General features: G+C 44.6%; 1 protein-coding gene and 1 long non-coding RNA gene across 5 annotated transcripts in view; one reads left to right on the forward strand and one right to left on the reverse strand.

The window, feature by feature from the left end:
• Positions 1–25000, reverse strand: part of disp1 (dispatched homolog 1 (Drosophila)) — a 132105-nt gene that overhangs the window by 35147 nt on the left and 71958 nt on the right. For 3 of the 4 annotated variants that reach the window (XM_063222697.1, XM_063222698.1, XM_063222695.1), the window contains one exon: positions 4936–5785. In XM_063222697.1, coding sequence (XP_063078767.1) covers positions 4936–5744 — 809 coding nt within the window. In that variant the 5' untranslated portion in view covers positions 5745–5785. Of the gene's footprint in view, positions 1–4935; positions 5786–17654; positions 18426–25000 lie in introns of those variants that run through there. The other variant, XM_063222696.1, reaches the window with a different exon arrangement.
• On the forward strand, positions 12091–13683 carry LOC134468316 (uncharacterized). The gene is made up of 3 exons (XR_010038754.1): positions 12091–12729; positions 13121–13242; positions 13562–13683. It is a non-coding gene; the product is annotated as an uncharacterized LOC134468316 (long non-coding RNA).

Genomic DNA, 25000 nt, shown 5'->3' on the forward strand with positions numbered 1-25000 from the left:
TGTCAAAAGTGTGCAGAAAAACTGTGTTTTTACGGGTTAGGCATGTCCATTTCACTGTGTGTGTGTGTGTGTGTGTGTGTGTGTGTGTGTGTGTGTGTGTGTGTGTGTGTGTGTTGTGTGTGTGTGTGTGTGTGTGTGTTGTGTGTGTCAGGAGAGGAGAAGATGAATACAGGAATGTGGTGCAGAGTAAAAAAGGGAAGAGGGGTGGGTGGAATGTGAGGACAGAGGGCAAGAACGCATGGTGACCCCCACACCCCCCCAGCATCAGACCCTGCTGTCAGTCGACCCCCCTTCTCATGTACTTACTTCTTTCCCTATATCTGCTCATCTTCAAACAGATTACAGTAAATGTGTGCTACTTCTGTGCCATATAGCTGCTTGCTTTGATCAACGTCTTAAAGGAGAAAAATCAGCAGAATGGAGGGCAAGGCTAAACCATATGTGTGTGTGTGTGTGTATGTGTGTTTTCCTCCACTCGTGTCAATGAGGAGAGAAGCTCTTATCAACAAGGCACTTGAGGTAATGAATTCCTCCCTAGAAACCAGAACCTGCGATTAACACTCCTTTTGTTTGTGTGTGTGTGTGTGTGTGTGTGTGTGTGTGTGTGTGTGTGTGTGTGTGTGTGTGTGTGTGTGTGTGTGTGTGTGTGTAACTTGTCGGGACAGATTCAAGGTTGTCGACGTTGCCTCTAGAACATTCTTGCGCTTGGCTGGATTCTGTTTGGAGGGCCACTGGTGCTTGAAAAGCCATTTGAGAGCCCCCTTGCCAAACAGCTGACTGCTCAAGGACAGCCACTCAAAATCCACCGACTGTTTCTTCGCTCAAACTATTTATGCACGTACATATAAAAGAAACATAAAAATCACAGTGATGGGCAATCTTTACCGGTAAGACATTGACTACCTTCCATAATGCCTTTTCCAGGCCGCGACATGGAAAAAAAACCCTCTTGGACCCAAACTGTCAGGAAAAGTTTCCTTTTTGTCCCACACAAGGTCAACATCATTTTTTTTCACTGCAGGCACAGCACATGTAGAGCACTAGGGGGCTACTCAGGTAGTGCAGCCCTCCGCTTGAAGCAGCTCAACTCCCTATGGACCACAGCATAAAAACAAGACGACACACCATAACACACTTTTGTACACTTCAGTATGCAAACGGCTGCGTTGGACATAATATAACTAAGGTCATGGTTCAAAGCAGTCGACAAAACACTGGACACCGTCCATTACACATGCATATATTTATTGCTCACAATATTCAGGACTTCTTCACTTGCAACTAGGGCTGAGCAGTATGACTACATATCGTTATTGTAAAAGAAAAGTGTCCATTGTGCACTTTCTCCTCTAACGTAAACTTTAATCCATTATTACAGCTAATATAAAGTGTTAAGTATCTTGATAACATTTTGTGTTGTCACTATGCAAATTCAAATAACTTGATAATAATTTAAAAATATACATTTTAAAGAAACATGGTTTAGTGACCCAACACACTTATGAGAAAATTACTATAATAACATGTGTTATTATGCTATAGCGTGATATATACCGCTATCGCCATATAAAGTAAGCTTAATCCATATTGTGATATATGCTTTTTCCCATATTGTCCAGCACTACTTGCAACAACTCAAGACAAAGTTCGGCAAAAGCCTGACCATCCTGAAATTGTGGTAATCAGAATCCATCCACAACATAATCGTCTTGACGAAGGTAGAAATAACAGAAATATTAAACGTTTGTTTTGGTTGAGAAAAACTGAATATCATTCCCTCAAAACAGTCACCACTGTTCTCTTCATTGCATCCAAAAAGAGGCTTTTGCAAAAGCTGTATTACATTTTACTACATCAAACAAGAGAGGTACACATTATATTAAAAAGTACAAGGCATATGGCTGATAAGAGCTTTTATGTGTCTTCAAGACATCCGAAATGGTTTGGCACTAAAGAAGAACAACATCTCATCTAACGTTTTCCCACAGAGCACTCAACACGTGCTGTCTTCAGTACATCTCAAAAGCATTGGCGACGGACACGTGATTTCATCTGCATCAGACGTCCTACAATGCTCCCTAGTGTTGTAGATTTGGGGGCGCCAGGCCTTCTTCATCTTAGGGCCATGGAACACACAACACACACACGTCTAAAAGGGGGGCCCCCCTTAAAGGGCCCTGCAGCCCCCCCACCTTATCTCTTCTCTGCTTTCCTGCCACCACTGAAGGCTGTTGTGTCTGCATCTCTCTCTCTCTCTCTCTCTCTCTCTCTCTCTCTCTCTCTCTCTCTCTCTCTCTCTCTCATCGCACTCTATCACTCTCTGTGTCTCCTGTAAAGTGGTTACACTCTCCATGCATCTATCACTCCATCTTTAGTTCTCTCTCCTTACATACATCTCGCTCAATGTATATCTCTCTCGATGCATCTCTCTCTCGATTTATCACTCTTTCTTTCCATCTTCCTATCTGTTTCTTCATCTCTGTAGTGGTGATTGCGGTGACTGTGTGTAGTGAAAGCTACGCATGGCATTGCGGCGCTGGGTTTCCGCGAGTAACCGAAACGCGGTGCCGGTAATTCAAACCTGTCATCGCCACACAAGAGCGACCTGTTTGGTAAACAGAGACCTGCCTAGCTCAGCGCACGCTTGCCGGCACGCCTGCCTGCCTGCACGCACGCACGCACACACACAAAAAGAGCGAGAAGGAGCCACATCTGTACCTCATTGCCGAGAAAAGGGGGAGCAGAGGAGAAAAGGAAGGGGGTGTACCCTGAAAGTACTCAAGACGAAGAGGTGGAGGTGGTGGTGACAGAGGTGGGAGAAAGAGAAGGAAAGTAGTGTGTGTGTGTGTGTGTGTGTGTGTGTGTGTGTGTGTGTGTGTGTGTGTGTGTGTGTGTGTGTGTGTGTGTGTGTGTGTGTGTGTGTGTGTGTGTGTGTGTGATGGTGGATGGTGAGAGAGGAGAGGTTAAGACTGTTTGGGGGCATAGAGAGCAGGGCTCTGGGATGGGGAGTGGGTGGGTGGTTACCTGAAAAGGATGGAGACACTGGGGGGTGGGAGTGAGATGTGGTGCGAGTGTGGAGGGTTGGACTTGGGGCTATGGCAGAAACATTGTAGATGAAGAGGTGTGTGTGTGTGTGTGTGTGTGTGTGTGTGTGTGTGTGTGTGTGTGTGTGTGTGTGTGTGTGTGTGTGTGTGTGTGTGTGTGTGTGTGGTGGGGACTTTTGAGGTTTTGAGGGGTACATGGTAGAAAGTGCTGAAGAGGAGGGTTGGTGGTGAGGTGAGGAGTTGAGGAGGGAGATGACGAGAGGTGTGCATGTACTTGAGAGGAGAGGAGAAATGGGAGGTGGTGGTGGGGGAAACATACAGGGGAAACAGGAGAAGGGGGGGGGGGTGTCTGGTAGTAGATGAGCGAGTCACGCATGGCAGCTAATGCGCCCACATGGCTTGCAGTTCTCTCCTCATCTCATATGGCACAGGCCACCCATTGGGGGGAAATGCAGTCTGATGGAGCTCCAACTCTACACTACACAGCCAACCAGGAGGCATAAATCAACCCCCACCTCCCCACCCCCAAAAACCACCCACTGAGGAACAGAACATCCCTGTACAGTAAGCGGACAGTGTGTGTGTGTGTGAGTCCAAGTGTGTATGCGTGTTTGTGTGCGGACGTGTGCGTGTGTGCGCGTGCATGTGTGTGTGTAGACAGTGTTGGGGATTTGGAGCGGGTGGTGGTTCTAATTCAATTGAAAGGGGAAAGAAAATGCATTCCATGCACAATCTCAATATAGTCTTACACGAGCAAGAAACAGACTCCCAACTACTGGCTACCATCAAGAGGCAACTGACCAAAGTAAATAATTACACCTCGGCCCACTCTTTTCCCCCCTTGCAGAGACAAAAATAGTCTGAACAACGTTTCTCAAAAAAGAGAAAAGTTAAGATACTCAGACTTTACTGCTTGTTCAACCTGCATGTATTGAAGTCATTATAGTGTGTGGACGTGTGTGTGTGTGTGTGTGTGTGTGTGTGTGTGTGTGTGTGTGTGTGTGTGTGTGTGTGTGTGTGTGTGTGTGTGTGTGTGTGTGTGTGTGTGTGTGTGTGTGTGTGTGTGTGTGTGTGTGTGTGCGCGCTAAACAAGTGGTTTAGCATGTGTAGTGCTGCTAAAATTGGCAACTGTAACTCCAGAAAAAGAAACAATTGTAGACTAACCAGTTCAATATTTAACTGCCGTAGGGTCAAGAGGCAAACCATATTCTCTGTTGTTTGCTGAGAGAGATCCCAGACCAGACCAGAACCAGAATCCAGGCCTTATCGACCAGATCTGGGCCACACTCAAACACTCTGTGAGTGTGTGTGTGTGTGTATGTGTGTGTGTGTATTTCAAAATGTCACAGCTATCAATGGTGGTCAGAATGTGTAGAATTGGTTTATGGGTCATTGCCTGCATCTACCTGCTGCTGATCCATGCAAATGACAACACACAACGCACAGCGCTGCACACAAGCCCATTAGACACATAAAAGATGGGAATGCACAAATAAAGAACCAAACAACCCTGACCACTGGAAGCACCTCCTTCACCCTGTCTACTCTGTGACTAGCTGGCCTGTGTATCCAAACACAACATTTTGATCTGACCGGTGGGAAGTTTCCAAAGATGGCTATTTCTAGGCTGTGCTTGGCTGCCTGCTACAGCTCCAAGGTCTCTGAAGCTACTTTACTAACAAGTACAACACAAATAAGAATCCATGGCATCAGATAAACACAAATGAACCAGCTATGGCTTGATGTGCGCAGGGATCATGGCCCTCCCATATTGATGTTGGGAGTCCTTTTATGACCTTGGTAAGCCGTATGGGGGGTGGGAGGCAGCGTGCACACTGTTCGGCTTCTAAGTGTTAGTGAAGCTGTGCATGCCTTGTGAAGTGTCTCCTACCTGAGGCCCATGGGCATGTTGGGCTGGTTCTGGTAGTGCTCCTGCCAGCGTTGCTGCATGCAGAACCCGTGGGCCCCCTGAATGCAGCACGCCGGCGCCCCTCCCGCCCCACGCAGCCCTCCTGTGTGAGCGGCCGCATGTGCCGCAGCTGCTGCCGCTGCCACATGGTGACTCTGGAACAGGTGACACTCCTGCTGGCTGGCATGGCAACAGAGAGCGGGCGGCGGGTGGAAGGGGCAGCGCAGGCAGCAGGGCGGTGGGGGCGGGGTGGTGGTGAGCGTCGGGGAGGAGAGGAGGCGCTGGGTAGTGGCGTTGGAGGAGGAGGCCAGCGAGGAGGAGGAGGAAGAGGTGGAGGAGGAGGCGTTAGGAGGAGGCCTGATCGGGGTGCCATTGTTGACCGGCTTCATGCTGCCATTCTGGGTCACGGCGATCACAGGCTGTGGCTGTGACGCAGCGTCTTTGCCTTTTTTGGGAGACGCAACTGCTGCTGCTGTGAGGTGCACTGTTAAAGCTCCACTACTCCGCTCTTGCTCGTCGTCTCCATCCTCCTCCTCCTCATCTTCCTCCCCCTCATGGTTAACGTCTGTGCTCAGCACTGAAGCAGCAGCGTCGGGGTTGGCGGTGAGTGTTGGTCTGTGGGTGTTGGTGCTGGTGATGCTGGGGCTGGATGCATTGGTGGTGTTGGCTGAGTTGGGGGCTGCTGTGTTGGGTGAAGAGGTGGGCGGAGCAGGACTGCTAGTGTTGTTGCTGCTGCTGGAGGTGGTGGTGCTGAGAGGATGGAGATCGCTGGTCCCTTCAGTCAGGGCCATGGTCTGCCCCTCCCTGAAGACCTGCAGTGGCTCTCACCACTCTGTGAGAGAGAGAGAAAGAGAGAGCAAGAGCGAGTGCGAGAGAGAGAGAGAGAGAGAGAGAGAAAAGAAAAGGTTACTCAACCATGTAAGCACTGTTTCAGAGGCATCATAACAGAGCATTCCATTTTCTTAAAGGAGTATGCCACTATTTTGGGACTTAATACAGTTAAAATCGTTGGCCAGGGTTTATAAAGGTGGTAAAGTGTCTTATTTTTCATGTAAGCCGTTGTCTTGCTTTAAGACAAGTTAAAACAGGGAGCATGTCGCTACGCTAGTGAAAGTCAATGCATCCGTGTAGCATGCTACATGCTACAGTGATCCATTGATTTTCACTAGCTTAGCTACATACTCCCTCTTTTAACTTGTCTTAAAGCAAGACAACGCTTAACACTTTACCACCTTTATAAACCCTAGCCAATGATTTTAACTGTATTAAGCCCCAACATAGTGGCATACCCCTTTAATACTCATAGTTAAATTTCACACACTCTCTTTCTCATTATGGTGGCCTAACACCATTTACCTTATGTTTGGTGTTTTATGTTTACTTTATCATACATCTTGTTTTTTTGTTTCTTTGGTGTATTCTTTTAACTAGATATGCCTTCTTGGCCATGTAATATTGTGGCCTATATTTGCACATTGGGCACCTTTTAATTGTATTATCAAATTCTTGTATTATTATTCATTTTAATCCTTTTTGTTTTTAGCTTAACACCTATTCCTGTCCAGGGACTACAGATGAAAATTTGCTGTGTGGCTATAATCTGGCTCAATTATATATTGTGCACTGTCCCTGCTAAATAAACAATAAATTAAATGAAATGAAATATCAGTAGGGCACTAGGTTACTACGCCGGCGAACCGAGTTCGTTTCCGGCCCGGGTCATTTGCCGATCCTCCCCCATCTCTCTCTCTCACTCGCTTCCTGTCACCATCTCCAACTGTCCTACCAAATAAAGGCAAAAAAGCCCTAAAAAATATTTTAGAAAATAAATAATTAAATAAATGGTAGTCAAATTTGCCTGCAGATACGTATTGTGATACATAAGAGTGTGAGGTATTTCATTGGCCAAATTGCATGTTCAAGTCTGGTTACCCTATACATTAACGGCGTATGTGGGCCAACTGTAACGCACATTTGAAATGATCATGCGGTCCGAATAAATTGACTCCGGGTGCCAGATTTGCCCCCCAGGCCTGAGTTTGACATCCCTGTCCTAACATTTGTAACACTCACAAAAGGGACCAAGCTTTCTTCGAGATGCTACTGTAGGAGGCGTATGAATCAGATGCAAGTGTTTCATTTCAAATTCAACGACATTCAAAATGTAAATGTCACCCAACCGCCAAATCAAAACCACTGCAGTCCAATGAGGCAAATACAGCATGGTGCCATACTGCCATATCAATCAATATGGAAAAAATACAGCATCATGATCAAATTCATTGCCACATCACATAAAGTATACTGTATTTTTGTACAATAAGATTCCTGATACAAGTTAATGTGGAACATAACATGTGAGATCATGTGTAACGTACCCCCAAAACAAGGTATTTTAACTTATGGGTCAAAGACGTGCAAAATGGAATTTCAGGTGGTTTTGGTCATTCAGTGTAACGGATACCTTCTGCTGACTGTAACTGTAAAAAAAAACATGATTTTTAAATTGTTTCAAGTGAATGGATGACAGCCGAGGCTTTCATGAATTCACTGGGAAAAAAATAAATAAAAAGAGTCATGTTTTTTAAAGTTACAGTCAGCAGAAGGTATCCGTTACACTGAATGACAGTTTCATTTTGCATGTCTTTGACCCTTTTCCAGGTCTGTGTCTCTCTTTTAAAAACTGATGCAAGGATTATGCATTCTCACATGACCAAATCACCACGTAAACTTTAGGCAAGGTGTGCTGTGCAGGTCCAAGAGTCCGATTTCACATGGAATGACTCAGATAGCAATCATATTAAGGAAGCATGGTTGCATTACTGGAGAACACCAAATGAAGGTGGTGATGTAATGTCTTATTACACAGTATTTGTATTAGTACAGAGAGATCCATCTTATTGTCTCAATGATTCAGCAGATGGATCACATCCAACAAGCCCTGCACTGGTCCTTATCGACATCAACCAAAGTATACAAACAATTGAAACGAGGGGCATCAAGTAGCACAGAAGGTCCAAAACAAATTCTCAAGTAAGGGCGTTATTTAAACATAAACAACGTACGCACAACCAAAACCCTAACCCCCCCATATTTGGCCAATGGAAACAAACAAAACAAGTGGTTCAGTCGCAGATGAAAGACATGCAAGCCATAGCGAAACAGCACAGGACAAATACAGAACCTCCCACCACTGCAACACACATGCAGGTGCGCGCACGCGCACACACAACCATTCCCTGAGGTGTGTGAAGTGGAGAATAACCATGCCGGCAGCCATACAGGCACGGTTGGCCAGAGACCACTACAGCGAAGTAGACTACAGCTCCATCAGCACCGCGGAGCCCGGAGCAAGTCCTCTGGGTCAGGTGCTACCATTACGGGTCGGCTAGGCACTCATTGAGATTACACAGACATCTGGAGGTACAAAGAAGTATGGAAGCTCCTGAGGAGTGTGTGTGTGTGTGTGTGTGTGTGTTTTGAATAGGCCTGTGTGTGTATGTAAGTATGCTGCAAGCCTGTGTGTGTGTGTGTGTGTGTGTGTGTGTGTGTGTGTGTGTGTGTGTGTGTGTGTGTGTGTGTGTGTGTGTGTGTGTGTGTGTGTGTGTGTGTGTGTTTTGAATAGGCCTGTGTGTGTATGTAAGTATGCTGCAAGCCTGTGTGTGTGTGTGTGTGTGTGTGTGTGTGTGTGTGTGTGTGTGTGTGTGTGTGTGTGTGTGTGTGTGTGTGTGTGTGTGTGTGTGTGTGTGTGTGTGTGTGTGTGAGTGTGTGTGCCTGTCTGTATTCCTCTCTTTCTCTGTCTGTGTGTGTCTGTGTGTGTGTGTGTGTGTGTGTGTGTGTGTGTGTGTGTGTGTGTGTGTGTGTGTGTGTGTGTGTGTGTGTGTGTGTGTGTGTGTGTGTGTGTATGCCTGTGTGTAAAAGAAAAGTGTGTGTGTGTGTGTACATGTCTGTGTCCATGGGTTTGTAGGGGTTGAAACCCTCAGCTAGATCTTGTTTCAGGTGTGAGGTGGGTGGATGGGGGCTGGGTCATATCAAATAGAGAGCATGAGGAGAGAGAGAGAGAGAGAGAGAGAGAGAGAGAGAGAGAGAGAGAGAGAGAGAGAGAGAGAGACAGAGAGAGACAGAGAGAGACAGAGACAGAGAGTCATCCTCAATGGGGCTGTGGTTCGCCCGCTGTGCCGTGCACTTCAAAGGGGAGTTCTGTCAGGCCAAACACCACTTCACAGGTAAAGGCATTGATGTCAATGTTGGCAAGGTGCCCTTACAAATCCATTATGTAAAAGAAAACAAAACAATACAAAAAGCCCTCTGCTGAATCCAAAATGTCGACATATTCACTACAAAGTGCACCATGAAGGAAACAATACTTGTGTCTTATGTACGTCAACATTCTGGACACAGTTGCATTTAAAAACAATACTCCGCCTTTATTTGGTATGAAAATATGCTCAGTTTCTACCTCCTCTTCTAGCTGGTCCAATCTGGTTAAAGGGAGTATGCTTGCTTGGAACTAGGAGTCACAACACCAGGCTCCAGAGAATAGGTGAAAGAACATAAGGAAGGTACAGTAAAACTCGGGTATTAAACTTAAGGGGAGGTGTTCAATGACCATATCTCTGAAAAAATGTCGGTCTGTTGCTCGTAGGCTGCATTAAAAAGCATCTTCTAAATGCACCAAGACTGGGCCTTTTTTTGTAGCTGTACTCTCACAAGCTGGTATGTTTCTCCTTCACGATACCATCAGGGTGTCCTCCACAACCGATACGTTTTCAAATGATGCTCCTCATCACAAATCCTTGCATGTGATTGGACCAACAACCTGTCCTCATCTTTACTGACCGGCCAGTTCAGCTACTCACATTGAACTAGACCCGTGACGAAGCTGAGAACAACAGGGAGAAAAGCCATAAGGCCGCCAAAGTATGGGAAACCCCACGTGGCGATCCTGATTGGCTCATTCGTTCAGGAACGATTCTTACTTTCACAAGGCTCAGACGGTTGCGTGAGGAAACCAGAACGCCCCCACGCGTAGTTTAGCAAAATGCAGCAAGATGGCATTAGCCAGGTTACTTTTTCACACTAACACACAGAGACACATACAGTCTTATACAGCATTCATTACTCTCACACTGTGTTTGTGTGTGTCAAAATATTCCATGGGTGGTAATAAACCTGAATATACTTTTACGGGGGATGCTTCTCATCGGAGATCTTGACAGGGCTGTACACACGCTCAGTTAAACCGAGAACACAAACCACTTGAAAAAGCCAAGTGTGCACGTGTGTGTGTTTGTTTGTTGTGAAATCATTTGAAAAAGTTGAGGGACCATCTTTCACACAACTTCCAAGCTACTGTCCCAAATAAGCAACAGAGTCTGTGAAAGACACAACTGTTCCGTTTTTTTTTTTTTCCCCAGGAGGCGGCGAAACTCGCAAACAGCTTTTCTACACAGGGTGACCTCTTGCGTGCATGCATGCATGCCGTCTGTGTGTTTGTGTGTGTGTGTGTGACGCATGCAGTCCATGGGTGCAAACGCTCAAACAGGGTGCCAAACACACCAAAATACCTTACCCGCAGCACACCAACAAAACCGGTGGTGTGTTCACGTTTGACCCGCATCCATTTAGAAAAGAGGGGATAAGTATCAAATAGACAGACCTTTTCTGCATGAGCGAAGCCATGGAGGCGAGGCGAGGAGGGGGAGGGAGGTAAAATTACAAGGGTGACGCCGACGCCACTGTTGCTGTTGCTGCTGCTGTCTCGGCCTCCATGGGGGAGAGAGAGAGAGATGAAGGGGAACCTGAGTATGACAGCCGTTAAAGCTGCCCTGTTGGAGGACAAGAAGGGAGAAGAGATGAGAGAGAGAGAGCGAGAGAGAGAGCGAGAGAGAGAGCGATAGAGAGCGAGAGAGAGAGCGATAGAGAGCGAGAGAGAGAGCGAGAGAGAGAGAAAGAAAGCATAAGAGATAGAGAAACAGATATAAAGACGGAGAGAGCGAAAGCGAATGAGAGTGAGTGAGAGAGAGTGAGAGAGCGAGACAGGGAGGAAGAGAGAGGCAGATGGAAAGAGAGTCGATGAAGATGAAGATGTCTCACTTGGTGGGGGTCGGACCAGACAGCAGGGTGTTTGAAAACAGGCAGATGTTTTTTTCCCCCCCCCCCAAAAAAAAGAGTCCCAGACAGGGTCTTAGTGGAGGAGGCCAACAAAGGACTAAATAACTTGGCCGACCCTCATTCAAGATGTCATTTCCAGTGATCCTTGACAGGCCCTAATATATGTGGGGGAGTTATGCAGCTTAGGAGGGCATTACCACGGAAAACCATGTGCATTTTATCGTCCACAGCTCACAAGAGTTTGCTGGTCGTGAATATAAAAACTGGACATTTCCTCAGTAAAAAAGGAGAGCAACACAAATGTTTTCGCTTTTGCTTTTATAAATGTCTTCGGCAATTGGTTTTGGAGAGCTTCTGTCCACCACCTCACATGGGCCTAGAAAGCCGTGCCTTAATGCTAAAGACAACAACATAAGCAAAGTGAGCGAGACCTCAAATGTATTGACCAAATCAATGTTACTTAAACTGGAAAAATCTGCCAGAAAAAGCCAGACGCAGACACACGCTCGCACACACACACAAACAGACAGACACAGACACAGACACACGCGCGTGCACACATCCACACCCACACCCACGCATGGACAAATGTGCGCGGACAGAGAGACAGACAGAGCCACAGACAGACACAAACACATACACACACTGCTGCGGTGCGGCTGGAGGAATTCAGCAGGAGCCCGAGTGTCCCTGTGTAGGATGTTGACAAGCAGGTGAGACCTCCACAGCAATCTCCACTGACAACACAGAAGGCTCTGTGCGGCTGGTGGAGGAAGGCAGCGGGGAATGGCACAGAGACAACAGGGCCACATTTTGCAAACGAATAGGATACCGGAAAGCAGGGTTTTTTTGTGGGTGGAAAAGCTCTTTTTCAGCAAAGTCCCTCACCACCTCTCTATGGGATTTGAAGTCATTGGTGACTGACTTCACCAAATACTGTACTCGTGCATGCTTTGAGAGATACGGTTACGACTGCTCAAGCCTTTAAAGGAATAGGTCGGTATTTTGCATTTGGGACCTTAATTATGGTGTATCATACACTGAGCTACCCACCTGTGTCACTTTTGTTTGATTTGAAGCCTTCCGTGAGATTTTGGGTTTGGGCGATATCCACAAACCACCATACAACGGGAGTCAGCGGGGCACAGACTTTAAATCCGTCGTACACGCATAAACAGTATTTTCTTATTTTGTTTAGGGTCATACAATTACGTTTCCGCCTCATTTCAATATTTAAATCTCCCGGGTTCAGTGAACGAATTAAAAATCTGTATTGACTGAGGTGTGCCACGTCATCTTTCTGCGACGCTCATTCTGACAGCCAGGAGCCAGCCAACTCTGCTACGGCAGTCGGCAACATGATAAAGTAACAAGAAGCAAACGTTGAAGCTCTCGGTTTTTAACAGTTCTTCGGCTAGAACTTTGCTATGGGTTGAATGTGCGCATATACTGGATGCTGAAACTAAACGACAAGCTTTATGAAACCGTGGCATTTTGCGTTGAGATGGAAAAGGAACGCGCCACACTCTCCTGGATACGAGGCTACGTGTGTGCGGCTTTTGCGCCAAAGGTCTTTCTACCAGCAAAGCAAAATAGCAGGACAGAAGTGACAGCGTCAGAAAGAAAACAATGCTGTTCCGATTGCTGATGGAGACAACAGAGGTAAGGACATATTATGTATCTAGAGTTTTTGAATGGCTAATCTTGGTGTCGCCTCAAACTAGCTCTCTTCTCGGTGCCTTCATATGGCTGTTCATGCTACCAACAGATAGTCAAATGAATCAAAGCTACGTTTGGTCTCAAACAAAATTATACACGGAAAATACGAATAGTATTCCTTCAGTAGGCAACACAATCATATGATAAGCCCTGCACCAAATCATGGGGTATACTTATAAGTACAGTTGACTTTTACTTTTACTACTAGTAAAAACATTCAGCTGTCTAGCCTACTGAGAAATGGTAGGCTATATTGATTCTCATGTCATATCACTTGGAGGTTTTACAGTGTGATACTGATCTGATGTAGTGACACACTTCTTTATTTATTTAGGAAGGTGCCAAGTAACTCTGGAGGATATTCTCGCCATGACGAATCGAGCTGGTATCAACATTCTTCGAAGTTGAATCGGAGAGTATAGCCAAAACTCACAGGAACACACAGCTTTCAATTGAGTAAGTCGCAGAGGAATTTGTAAATTCTGTTTGATTTACTATGCCCAGACAGCTTTGTCGATATTGGGGTCAGTCAGTGACGTTAGTAGTAATTTCACAGCTAGTGCCACGATTGTATAGATTATTTGTTCTGTTGTGTTTCATGTCAGTGGATTATCCAAGAAGCATTTTCATTGCAGTATACTAATCAATTATTTATGAACATAAGCTGTGGTTGTACCAGCCCCCCCCCCCCCCCCCCCCAAAACAAAACAAAACCCGTCATTGACTGAAGTGCCCCTACCTCTTACTTGCTGCATTGTGATCATCTGTCTTGTAGGAAATGCTGTACACAGCGCCCAGCGCCCTGGGAGCTGAACGTCTGCGGCCAGGTTACAGTACAGAAGGGTCATCCAAGGTGCATCATGACCCTCATCCATCTCCCACCATACCATATGCTGGATGGAGTCAGAGTCTCTACATTGACTTATCATCTTTTGTTATTATATTGAGTAATTACAATGAAGTTATAAATCTAGTTGGTAATACTACACATAATTTGACATTACACATCTTAGGTGGATTATGGGGACCCCTTATTGGACCAAATGTAGCTGGTTCGAATCCCTCCTGACCTCTCCCTACATCTCCATCCATGGCTGAAGTGCCCTTGAGCAAGGCACCTAACCCCACATTGCTCTAGGGACTGTAACCAATACCACTTTTGGTAAATGAAAGCGTCAGCTAAGTGCAATGCATTTTTTTTAAAAATGCAATGAAATGAAAATGTAATATTGCATGTCTTTTGATAACATTTGTAAATTAATTTCATGCATCATTCCATTGTAACAATCATAGGGACACTTTCTCAACTTCCACCTGCACAATATCTTGGACTCACAGGAAGAGATTATCTACATAATTCAAAAGACACCACACACTGCTTACCATTCTTTTTCTTACTTTATTTTGACACACAGGGCAAAATGCGTTGTTAGCTCAGAAAAATGAAGGAAGAAAAAGAACAATAAGCAGTGTGAAATGTCTTGAATTTTGTTCATTGTTCACCTTCTCCTGCCTCACATCAGCACCTGCATTGCTGAGGGCTTGTGCACAAGGACTCTCTTGAACTTAGGTCATCAATATAATTTGATGGCCATTGAAAATACATTTTACACATTTATCCATTTGTCATTACTGCCTCAAGTGTCATTACTTTACCTTCTTTACATAAAGGAAAAGAGAGAAGATTTTACTGGGACTTTAATGTCAGCAGGTGTGACCAATAACAATGTGTACATCATAATTGTAATCATTCAGTCATTAACAATGTAGGAAGAAGTGAAGAATCTTGTAATAATGTAAGAAATGTCTTATTGGGTAACCAAGATGTCACTATCAAACATCAGAAAGTATTTTAGATAAATAGGGTTTAGGACCTTTCGAAATGATTGCTCCGTCATGACACTGAAACATACATGTCTGTTCTTGGTGGAGTGTTTGTTACACTCAGTTTATTCTATAGAGGGGTTGTCTCCTTTCCAGCACTCAGTCCATTAGGTCCTTTCAGAAGGTCTGGCGTCTATCTGGAAAATAGAAATGACAATTGTAATGTATTATGTATGGCCATTGAACAGGAATGGTAAAGGCCAATCACATGAGTGCACAGTAGGTGATGGCAGTAATGTAACAGAATGTGAAACTCATAAAGAAGATGGTCTGCTCTCCAGATACACCGTGATAAGTCAAAAGGTTTTAGTTGAAGGCCATTGGACTTTTTTTATAATATTAGACAGGAAAGCAATGGGCATTTTGCCAGAGTAATACTGGATGGAAAAACCCTTTGAAAAATATCGACACGAAAGTAAGTATAATTAATATTATATTAGTAACTAATATTATAATTAGTATGAATGGTGTACTGTATGGGAAATACTACAAACGTGGCTCATAACTGTTTTTTCCCCTGAGCCACACATATCCCATGTGTTGCAACAACATTTCAGTTTTTACACATAAAATGTGATAACTCGCCTATGGAATACACCCTGGTGTGTTGTTTAGACTTCTAAAACAAATGCAGTGGAGTGGTAGGCCTGATGTGTTTACCTTTGTGGTAGACCATGCGGGGGCCAAACCGAAGTATTATCCAGACGACCGTCTTCAGGTGGTAGTGTTCGTCTGCGAAGGGTTAGTGAGAAACCGGGTCAGGAAATGACTGCACAGTAGATACTGATGGCTGGTCAACGGTGGGCTGCTATTCACATGGGTCGAGTGAGGACGTCATGGAAAGTCCAGCTCTTGAGTCTTGACCTTCTCCTGTCTTTCTAAATAATAAATAAAGAAGTGTGTCAATACACCAGTATCACTGTAAAACCTACAACTAGTATGACCTGAAGATCAAGCAATGTAGGCCTACCAGTTATTGGCTAGACAGTCGAATTACGTGCCGTCAGTTTTACTAGCAGTAAAAGTGAAAACCACAGTCGACCTACTCCCATGATTTGGTGCAGGGCTTTGACAGGCTTATCATATGTTGTGATTGTCTTGCCTACTGAAGGACTACTATTTTCCGTGTACAATTTTGTTTGAGACCAAACGTAGCTTTGATTCATTTGACTATCTGTAGCTGGTAGCATGAACAGCCATATGAAGGCACCGAGAAGAGAGCTAGTTTGAGGCGACACCAAGATTAGCCATTCAAAAACTCTAGATACATAATATGTCCTTACCTCTGTTGTCTCCATCAGCAATCGGAACAGCAATGTTTTGTTTCTGACGCTGTCACTTCTGTCCTGCTATTTTGTTTTGCTGGTAGAAAGACCTTTGGCGCAAAAGCCGCACACACGTAGCCTCGTATCCAGGAGAGTGTGGCGCGTTCCTTTTCCATCTCAACGCAAAATGCCACGGTTTCATAAAGCTTGTCGTTTAGTTTCAGCATCCAGTATATGCGCACATTCAACCCATAGCAAAGTTCTAGCCGAAGAACTGTTAAAAACCGAGAGCTTCAACGTTTGCTTCTTGTTACTTTATCATGTTGCCGACTGCCGTAGCAGAGTTGGCTGGCTCCTGGCTGTCAGAATGAGCGTCGCAGAAAGATGACGTGGCACACCTCAGTCAATACAGATTTTTAATTCGTTCACTGAACCCGGGAGATTTAAATATTGAAATGAGGCGGAAACGTAATTGTATGACCCTAAACAAAATAAGAAAATACTGTTTATGCGTGTACGACGGATTTAAAGTCTGTGCCCCGCTGACTCCCGTTGTATGGTGGTTTGTGGATATCGCCCAAACCCAAAATCTCACGGAAGGCTTCAAATCAAACAAAAGTGACACAGGTGGGTAGCTCAGTGTATGATACACCATAATTAAGGTCCCAAATGCAAAATACCGACCTATTCCTTTAATTAGGGATTGTAGACGGCAATTACAAAAAAAATACTGCCTTTACTGTGGAACTTTTCTCTGCGAGATATTTTTTGTAAACATAAAATGGTGTTGACACTGTAGGTTGACTTAATAAACACACCTTAATAGACCTCTCCCTTATGTGTGAGTTCTCATAATAAGGCATCTGAGGTTAAAAAAAAGTCTCCTGGAGCTGAACGGGGAGCATCAAAGCAGTCCCACAAAGCCCTCACCTTGCACGCACCTCACAGTTACAAAGTCATGTGTCAAAATACCCATAAGAAAGGCAGTGGCTCTGAGGCAACCTTTTTGCTGATGTCAGGAAAGTTGCCTCCAAGGTGTATTGCTTCGAACATCAAAGTACACCTTTTTGACACAAGTTTTGATTTATTGCAATGCTTGAAAAGTCGCTCTGTTTGAGTAACTATTTTGAGCTAACATGTAAAATGTATGCGACTGGGTTGACATCTCGCTGATTTATTTTGACGGTGGGATGATGTTAAAAGTTGTTTGGTCGTTTTGACTCAAATCTGGTGAAAGCCTCATTCCTTGAGGGTGCCCGGGTTACCACTGCGAATGCAGGCACGCTGCTCAATGTTAGCAAATATCAGCTTTGACAGATGCAAAACGGACGCGGATTTGATTTGTTTGTTAAGTTCTCCATCCATCACAGTCATTAGGTCTACACTGTCCCAACTTGAAAGGGAATTTCTTTCCTTATTGGATACAAAAGCCTAGGCTTAATTCCTGCCAATTCAACTGGTCTCTTGTCGTCGATTAGGACTTTTGGTGACATCTAAACTAGCACACATGCCAACACATTTAGAATAGGCCTACTCTGTAGGCTATCAATGAAAACATGTCAATAAAAACAGCATCCCAATAATATGTTTCGAGGCTAACGCATTCATTACACATTCCATCTGCGAAACATTCCCACACCGATAGCCTACACGGTGAGAGCGCGCTTACGCCGCTACATTTCCCGAAAAAAAACATACAAAAGTTTGTCAACTCGCTACCTGGTATTATATTGTATTGTACGGTAACGTCCAAGTCTGAATACTCCGTCTTTTGGGTTATTGTCCCACCACTTCCTCGCAGTTGCTAGATGTATTCCACCGGTAACAAATTTCCGTGGATGCGCAATCAAATCCTCCCCCCAAAACGAGCAGCAACAGGTCGTAGCGAGACGGCTTGTGTCTCGACTGTGGAAACGTTCTATGGCTAGAGTTCTCGCAGAAGGGCAAGCACATGCGAATCAGTCGGCTTGCTTAGGAAAGGACGAAGCAGCCAGTGGGCTGGAACTCGACAGTCGCGCTCTGATAGGGCGCCTGTGATCACTCAGAGCATTAACCCGCTCACAGCACAGCAGCAGCAGCAGCCCAAAAGCAAACGGAGTGACAGCAATTCCCTCGGCAGGGCCCTCGACCAAGACATGGGCTGCTGATTGACAACTGTGACCTCATCTCGTGTACATTCACGTTCGGCGGATATCTGGTTTGTTGTGGCGATGACAAACACGAACATTTCCACAATAGCCTATGTTAATAAAGGCTATGTAGGCTGCGTTATATGCGCGGGGCACGTGCGCACCAAGTCGGCTCAAGCGAAGTGTTGTCTTTAGGTCCACATTAAATGAATACCTTCCACGTGGACATTAAACAGAAACGCCTCTATTTCTATCACTTTGGCTCGAGAAGTAATGTGGTTACTGTAAGGTTGCTAGCCAGTGCCAAAGCAAAAAACAGCCTACTAATTAACAGTAGTGGGGCTAGACTATATGTCTCTGTTTTAAACTTGAGCTTAAGTTGGCACGTTCCGCTTGTTCTGTACGCATCAGCTAATACTGACACTTAACATGTCGAAGTACCTGGAACAAGAGAAGAGAGCCAATTTCTAGATTCTGAATTGGATTTGGAAAACAAGCACATCGTTGGGAAACTCTCTCTAGACAAGTTATCCAACGCGCATTCCACTCGGCGGGAGCGGTCGGGTCGGCGAGCATCATGGAGAGGGAGAGGCAGTACCTGGCTTTCATTTCGCCTGTCTGTTATCGTCAGTGCACAGTTCATATAGCACAGCAGTAATGCGCAATAAGGCCTGCTAGCCCCCAGGGGGGCAGGCCAGGCCGCATTCTCTGATGATTGTGCTAGAGAGAGAGAGAGAGAGAGAGAGAGAGCAAAAACGCAAATGGCTCCTCACTACCTGCATTTGAAGTGTAATGCCCCCCTCCCCAAGACATGAACAAGGAAGCACACCCTTTGATGCACAGGAAGGATGCATCAAATGGTGTACTGCTGCTGCTGCCAGACAAGATACCAATCATCTGAAAACTTGTACAGGTGTTGCCTTATGTATTATGCTTGCTCGGTAATTAAAACGTTAAAGAGAACATATGGAGACATATATGAAATCCTTGCTTGTGTGGACATTTACTCATGTCATTCTATGGCTAAATTCTAATGAATGACTGATTGTAAAAAACCTTTTTAATCTTTTCAATGCATACTCAGACTTTATTCAGACTGCATTGAGGTGAATCCCGTAGCCCCCTTTCTTTTTGTTCACAAACAACAAAAAGTAACAATAGCCATCTCTAACCTGCTCAACAACTCACAGACTACAAAAAAGACAGAGAAAGACATTTACAGTCGAATACCAGAATCATGATGGGCAGAGATTAACTCATGAAATCCACCGAAGGATTATCACACGAAAGGCCATGACACATACGAATGTACACACAGCTCTGTGTCAGTGGGGGTCTGCTAAGCTGCGTCCAGGAGGTGCAGTGGCCCAAAGTGTAGTGGAGAGAGAGAGAGAGAGAGAGAGAGAGAGAGAGAGAGAGAGAGAGAGAGAGAGAGAGAGAGAGAGACTCCAGCCCGCTCAGCAGTATTTGGGCCAACACATCAAAGGGCACAGTGGAGTGGAGTGAAGAAGGTACGCACAGCCACGTATGTATCAAAGCCCCACGGCTAACCATCACCCAGGTCATCAACACCGACAGGGTTGCCTTACTAGTCTCCTCTCTGTCCCCTCTGCCCGTCTTAATATCATGGGGAATAGAGCTTTTAGCTGCTCTGCTCCTCAGCTGTGGAATGCCCTCCCCCCCGACATCCGCAATATTGACTCTGTTCCCCTGTTCAAATCCAGGCTAAAAACCCATCTGTTTCAGATAGCCTATTCTTTAAGATTCTTAAACTCTGTTTTATTTAATTTTATTTAATTTTATTTCATATTTAAAAAAATATATTAATTTATTTATTTTTGTTTAAAATTCTGTTTGTGTCTTGTTTTATTTTTGTTTCTCTCTGTACAGTGTCCTTGGGTGTTTTGAAAGGCCCTTTTAAATAAAATGCATTATTATTATTATTATTATTACTACACCGGAGGGTAGAGAGAGAGAGAGAGAGAGAGAGAGAGAGAGAGAGAGAGAGAGAGAGAGAGAGAGAGAGAGAGAGAGAGAGAGAGGGAGAGAGAGACGGGGAAGGTTTTTCTGTTTCAATTTATTTTTGATTATTAAGGGCGAGGAAGTCTCTGTCAACTTCCTATACCTAAGTCTTTTTTCCCCCTTCCCGTTGATTCTTTTCTCATTTGATTGCTGTAACGCACAGGACTTGGAATACATTAGCCGAGCGGGGACTTTGAACGCCAGGCCTGGCCTGACATATCCAATGGCCCCTGAATGTCAGTACATGAGCTCACAGGGAACACGCTCCTCTCAGTCGGGCCGTGCCTCTTCAAACTCTTAACAGCTGGGGAAAACAAAAGCCCAGGGCCCTTTTTTTACAAAACAAAAAAAAAGCAAAAAACAAAGGTTTAATCTTACCAGCAAAAAGACATCATCGGCTGACGCCAAAGTGTAAGTTGTTTCCTGTAAACTATATAGCCGTAGCTAGGCCTGGGGCCTGAAAACATTTCTGCATGAGCAAAATAAAATCCAGTGCAAATGCTTGAGTCGAGGTAGCGAGCCAACTGACTGAATGCCTCTCCCCTCTCATATGCATTCCAGGGACATAAAACATCAAACGGCAGAGAGAAAGCCAGAGAGAGAGAGAGAAAGAGAAGGAGAGACAGAAAGGCGAGGATAATGCGAAGGAGAGATGGGCAGACAGACAGAGACAGAGAAGAAGAAACAGAGAGAAGGATAGGTAATACGGAATAGACCGAAAAAAAAGTACAAAGACTTATATTCTACTAAATTACTCCAAATAGATTTTTTACTGAAAGATGATTTAGGTTCATTTGAGTTGAATGGCGGAATATGGCAATGAAAGTGTGAGGAATGATCAGGTGATCAAAGCTTACTGTATCCTGTGGCAACACCAGCATTGCGAAAACGGGGTACTTTTTACGGTAGGGACATAGGAGGCGACGCGAGCAAAGCGAAGCGAAGAGAGGCGAAATTCAACCGTCATCAGGTCGTCGCGGCGAATCAAATGGAATGGAACAGTTATGTTGTTGATTTGATTGGGCCGTGGCAGGCGAATTCGCTCCTCATTTGCATAACATTAAACTTTCTTTAATAATTTCGCTTCGCTTCGCTCCTGTTCGCTTGCCATCGCTTGCCTTCGCCTCGCCATCGCTTGCCTTCGCCTCTCTCATAGGAATGAATGGCAAAGTTCGCAAATTCGCGTGTATGTGTCCCTACCGTTAGGGGTGTACTGTATGTGTGTACATAATGGTAAAAGTATGTCTACTTGATCTTAAACTGTGTGTGTGTGTGTGTGTGTGTGTGTGTGTGTGTGTGTGTGTGTGTGTGTGTGTGTGTGTGTGTGTGTGTGTGTGTGTGTTTCATGCTTGTGGACTGTATGTGTGTCTGAGTGTGTGCGAGAGAGACAGAGTGTCTGGGGACAGAGGTACCCTGCTCCATGTTGCATTGCTCAGATAGCTGTCCAGCTTCTGTGTGTCTGCTGCCGCGCTTTTTCGGAAATGGTGGGAAACCGAATCCCTTTGACGCCTATCTGGGGTGAGGACGGACATGCCCCAGCTGATCCCAGTCCAGCTACCCCAAAACCACAAATCGCAGCCTACCCTCCCCACCCTCCAAGAGCAGCCCCCTCTGTTCAGACCCATTGGGAGGGACACTAGTGTTCCTAGTACCTTTTGCCCTATGTAGTCTCACAGTGTGCATCATTCTGCCAGTGGTACGCTATAATAGTCATTGGAAAGACTTACTATACTACTACATTACTATGACATTAATATTTTCTTAAATATAACAACCATCTACGACATAACACAGTGTCTTAAGTACAACTTTAGTATTACAACTTGGTCATTGCCATTCTGGTAACAGCAAATGCATAAATGGGCCCTGGTATTAATAATAATTCATTCATAAAAACTATTAAGACCCCAAATAGTTTTGGGGCAATTTCTCATCCATATTTTTGATTAAGCAAGTATCACATCTTGTTGGAACGCGTAGATTGTCTTTTTTCATATGCTTGCTGACTTATCTGGCTCAGGAGTAATTTAACACAGCAGCATGACTTGACATTAAACATTTTTCTCACTTTTTGCTCACAGGCCACAGTGGCTAGTGGTTTTCCAAAGTCACTAACCAGTTTTGTTGTTAGTATTTTTAGACACATTTTCTTTACCATGATATATCTAAGTACAGAAAAAGATGTGATAAAACCAGATGATGAGTGCCATGAACATAGTGTGTTAAATGAAACTATCGGATGCCTACAGCATATCAGACAAATACAATCAGGATGATCTTTCTTCAACATAACACATTGTGTAAAAACAGGATATGTTCTACTAAGATAAGGCATACGCAAGAATAAGTTACCTGGCACAGTAGCTAGTGAGACTAAAAGTGTTAGCTACGACAAAGTTTTACCAATTTTTGGCCGTTTGGTAAGTGCCAGTGCCAATGTCAAGTCCTGCACAGTAGGCTCACAAGTGTAAGACCAGCCCCTATTTCAACCAAACAGTATGCTGGGATGCCATGTTCACTTTTCCCGTCGTCAAAATGGCTATTCGTCTCGGGATGGCCCTAAATTGCAACTTCTACGAGTTAACTGCAGTGCAGACAATCCGCTTATGCTCGTGAAAATAGAGCCCTTTATTTACCCCTTAGGAAATTAAGGAATTAGTGGGTTTTGGACACACCCTACGGAGTGCAGCACAAAGGGAAGGAATGACTGGACAATTCCCACACTGCAAGTTCAGCTTGGGTTACTGACTTGATCCAACAGCAACGTTGTTCATCCTTACAGAGATGTCAACAATAAAAAAGTTGTTGCACAAGGTCTTCTCATGTGCCATGGCGAAGCCAAGTAAGGACATTTGAGCTGCATAAAACTCTCTCGCCTGATCGATTAAAAATCTAGATAAAAGCCGTTTTTCAAACAAAAGATTTTATCGACGAAAAAAGGCGCTTGACAGCCAGAGGTCCATCTGGGTGATTTGGACGAGAACTCCACTATACAGCTGTGTAATGATGACGACTAAAAAACTCTTGCAGACACTTCTTTAATAGGCGCTGCCCCACGCGCACATTAACACGCTCACAATGGCGTGCTCTCCATAACCCCTGTAAAGATATATCACAAGCCCTTGCACACACACACAAGCACACACAAGTTTGTGTGCTGGATCGATTTCTGCACTTAAAATAATTTAAGGATGAAATAGCCAGCACAGGTGCAGAGGCACACAGGCGCGAGCAACACAAGTCATGCAGGCAGACAGGCAGGCCTACATTAGGACTACAACCATATGCAGGGGTCACATGATGCAGAGTATGGTTTCCATCATATTCCAGAGACAAGAATTTTAAAAGCCATTTAAAAGAAAGACAGAAAAAAACGATCTTGGCGTTAAATAAAAACAGTATGAGTGCATGCCGGGCTAGGCAAGTCAAAGCAAAAGGCCGCATTCTCCATCGCCAGGGCTCCAGGAGTTGACTGATACAGTGAATCAATCAGGAGGGAGATTTACTTCCAGGCGATCCACAGACACAGATGAGGGCCTGCTTTCGCCATTTCACATTGATCTAAAGAGAGAAATATGGACGACATGACAAGTCCAGCAAGTCAAGTGAGAGACATGGTCAGCCCAAACTCCAGGCCCAAACCCCCTTGAAAACCTCTGGAATGTGATGAAGGGGAAGCTGGATGGTCACAAGCCATCAACCCAAGGTCAGCAACTTGAATTCTTGCACCAGGCCTGGAATAAAGTCATCCAAGAACAATGTGAAAGACTAATGAACGCAAACCAAAACGCATGAAAGCTGTGACTAATCCGGCTTATTCCACTAAATATTGATATCTGAACCCTTCCTAAGTCAATACAATACTAAAATGTTGTTTTAAGTTAATATCATCTTGTTTTCTTTGCCTTTTTTGAGATTTGGAAACATTACATCTTATGTGTTATTTTGACCATTTGAGATTTTCTGCAAATAAATTTTATTTCGAAATTCGGAGGAAATGTTGTCGGTAGTTTATAGAATGAAATAACAATGTTTGTTTTACTCAAACACATACCTATCCATAGCAAACTCAGAAAAACTGAAAAATTCGAAGTGGTCTCTCACTTTTTGCCAGAGCTGTAGATCGTAACTGCAGCGTAAATGTGGCAATGAGTTTCTCATGGATTAAATCAAAGTATTTGCACAAAGGATGGGCTCTTCAATATACTGGTAGTTATTTACATTGTGTGTGTGTGTGTGTGTGTGTGTGTGTGTGTGTGTGTGTGTGTGTGTGTGTGTGTGTGTGTGTGTCTGTGTGTGTGTGTCTCTGTGTGTGTATGTGTCTACATCAGGCCCCTCAGTATTAGCATGACTGGGTTTCAATTCGACATTCAGTAAACACAGGTCCCTTATTAAATGGTGCGACGCAAGACGAAAGGGGAGAGCTTTGCGAGAGCTTAGTCTGAGAATGAGAGGGCCCCTATTTGGGATTGTCTCCCAAACAACAAAGGGTTGGATTCAACCTGTAATGACAGTTGTTGTTTTCTATTTCGGCCTCAGAGAGTCTTCATGCGGTAACCCAGGGCCAATACTCATGCCTTTGTCATCTCCCCCAAACATCTGACGCAAAAAGAAATAAACCTTTCATTTTATATTATCCCTCTTTCTAGATTTCTCCTCACAAAAATACCTCTTTCTGATCTCCGGCGTATTCCCTTTCTTACTTTTTATTACGATCCGTTTCAAGGCCCCTAAATGTCTCAGGATAGGTTACTCCACTGCTTGATCTTCATGCACTGCGTTGTCTAAGCCAATGCATAACAACCAAACCAAACCCTTTTCTGCCTTTCTTTCTCTATTTTTTCCCTTTTTGTCCTAGTTTTGCATGTCATGCCACTCTTTGCTTTGAAGACTTAAGGGGACCAGGGGAAGTGA

This window comes from Engraulis encrasicolus, chromosome 18 (assembly GCF_034702125.1).
Source record: "Engraulis encrasicolus isolate BLACKSEA-1 chromosome 18, IST_EnEncr_1.0, whole genome shotgun sequence".
In the NCBI taxonomy this organism is placed as follows: domain Eukaryota; kingdom Metazoa; phylum Chordata; class Actinopteri; order Clupeiformes; family Engraulidae; genus Engraulis; species Engraulis encrasicolus.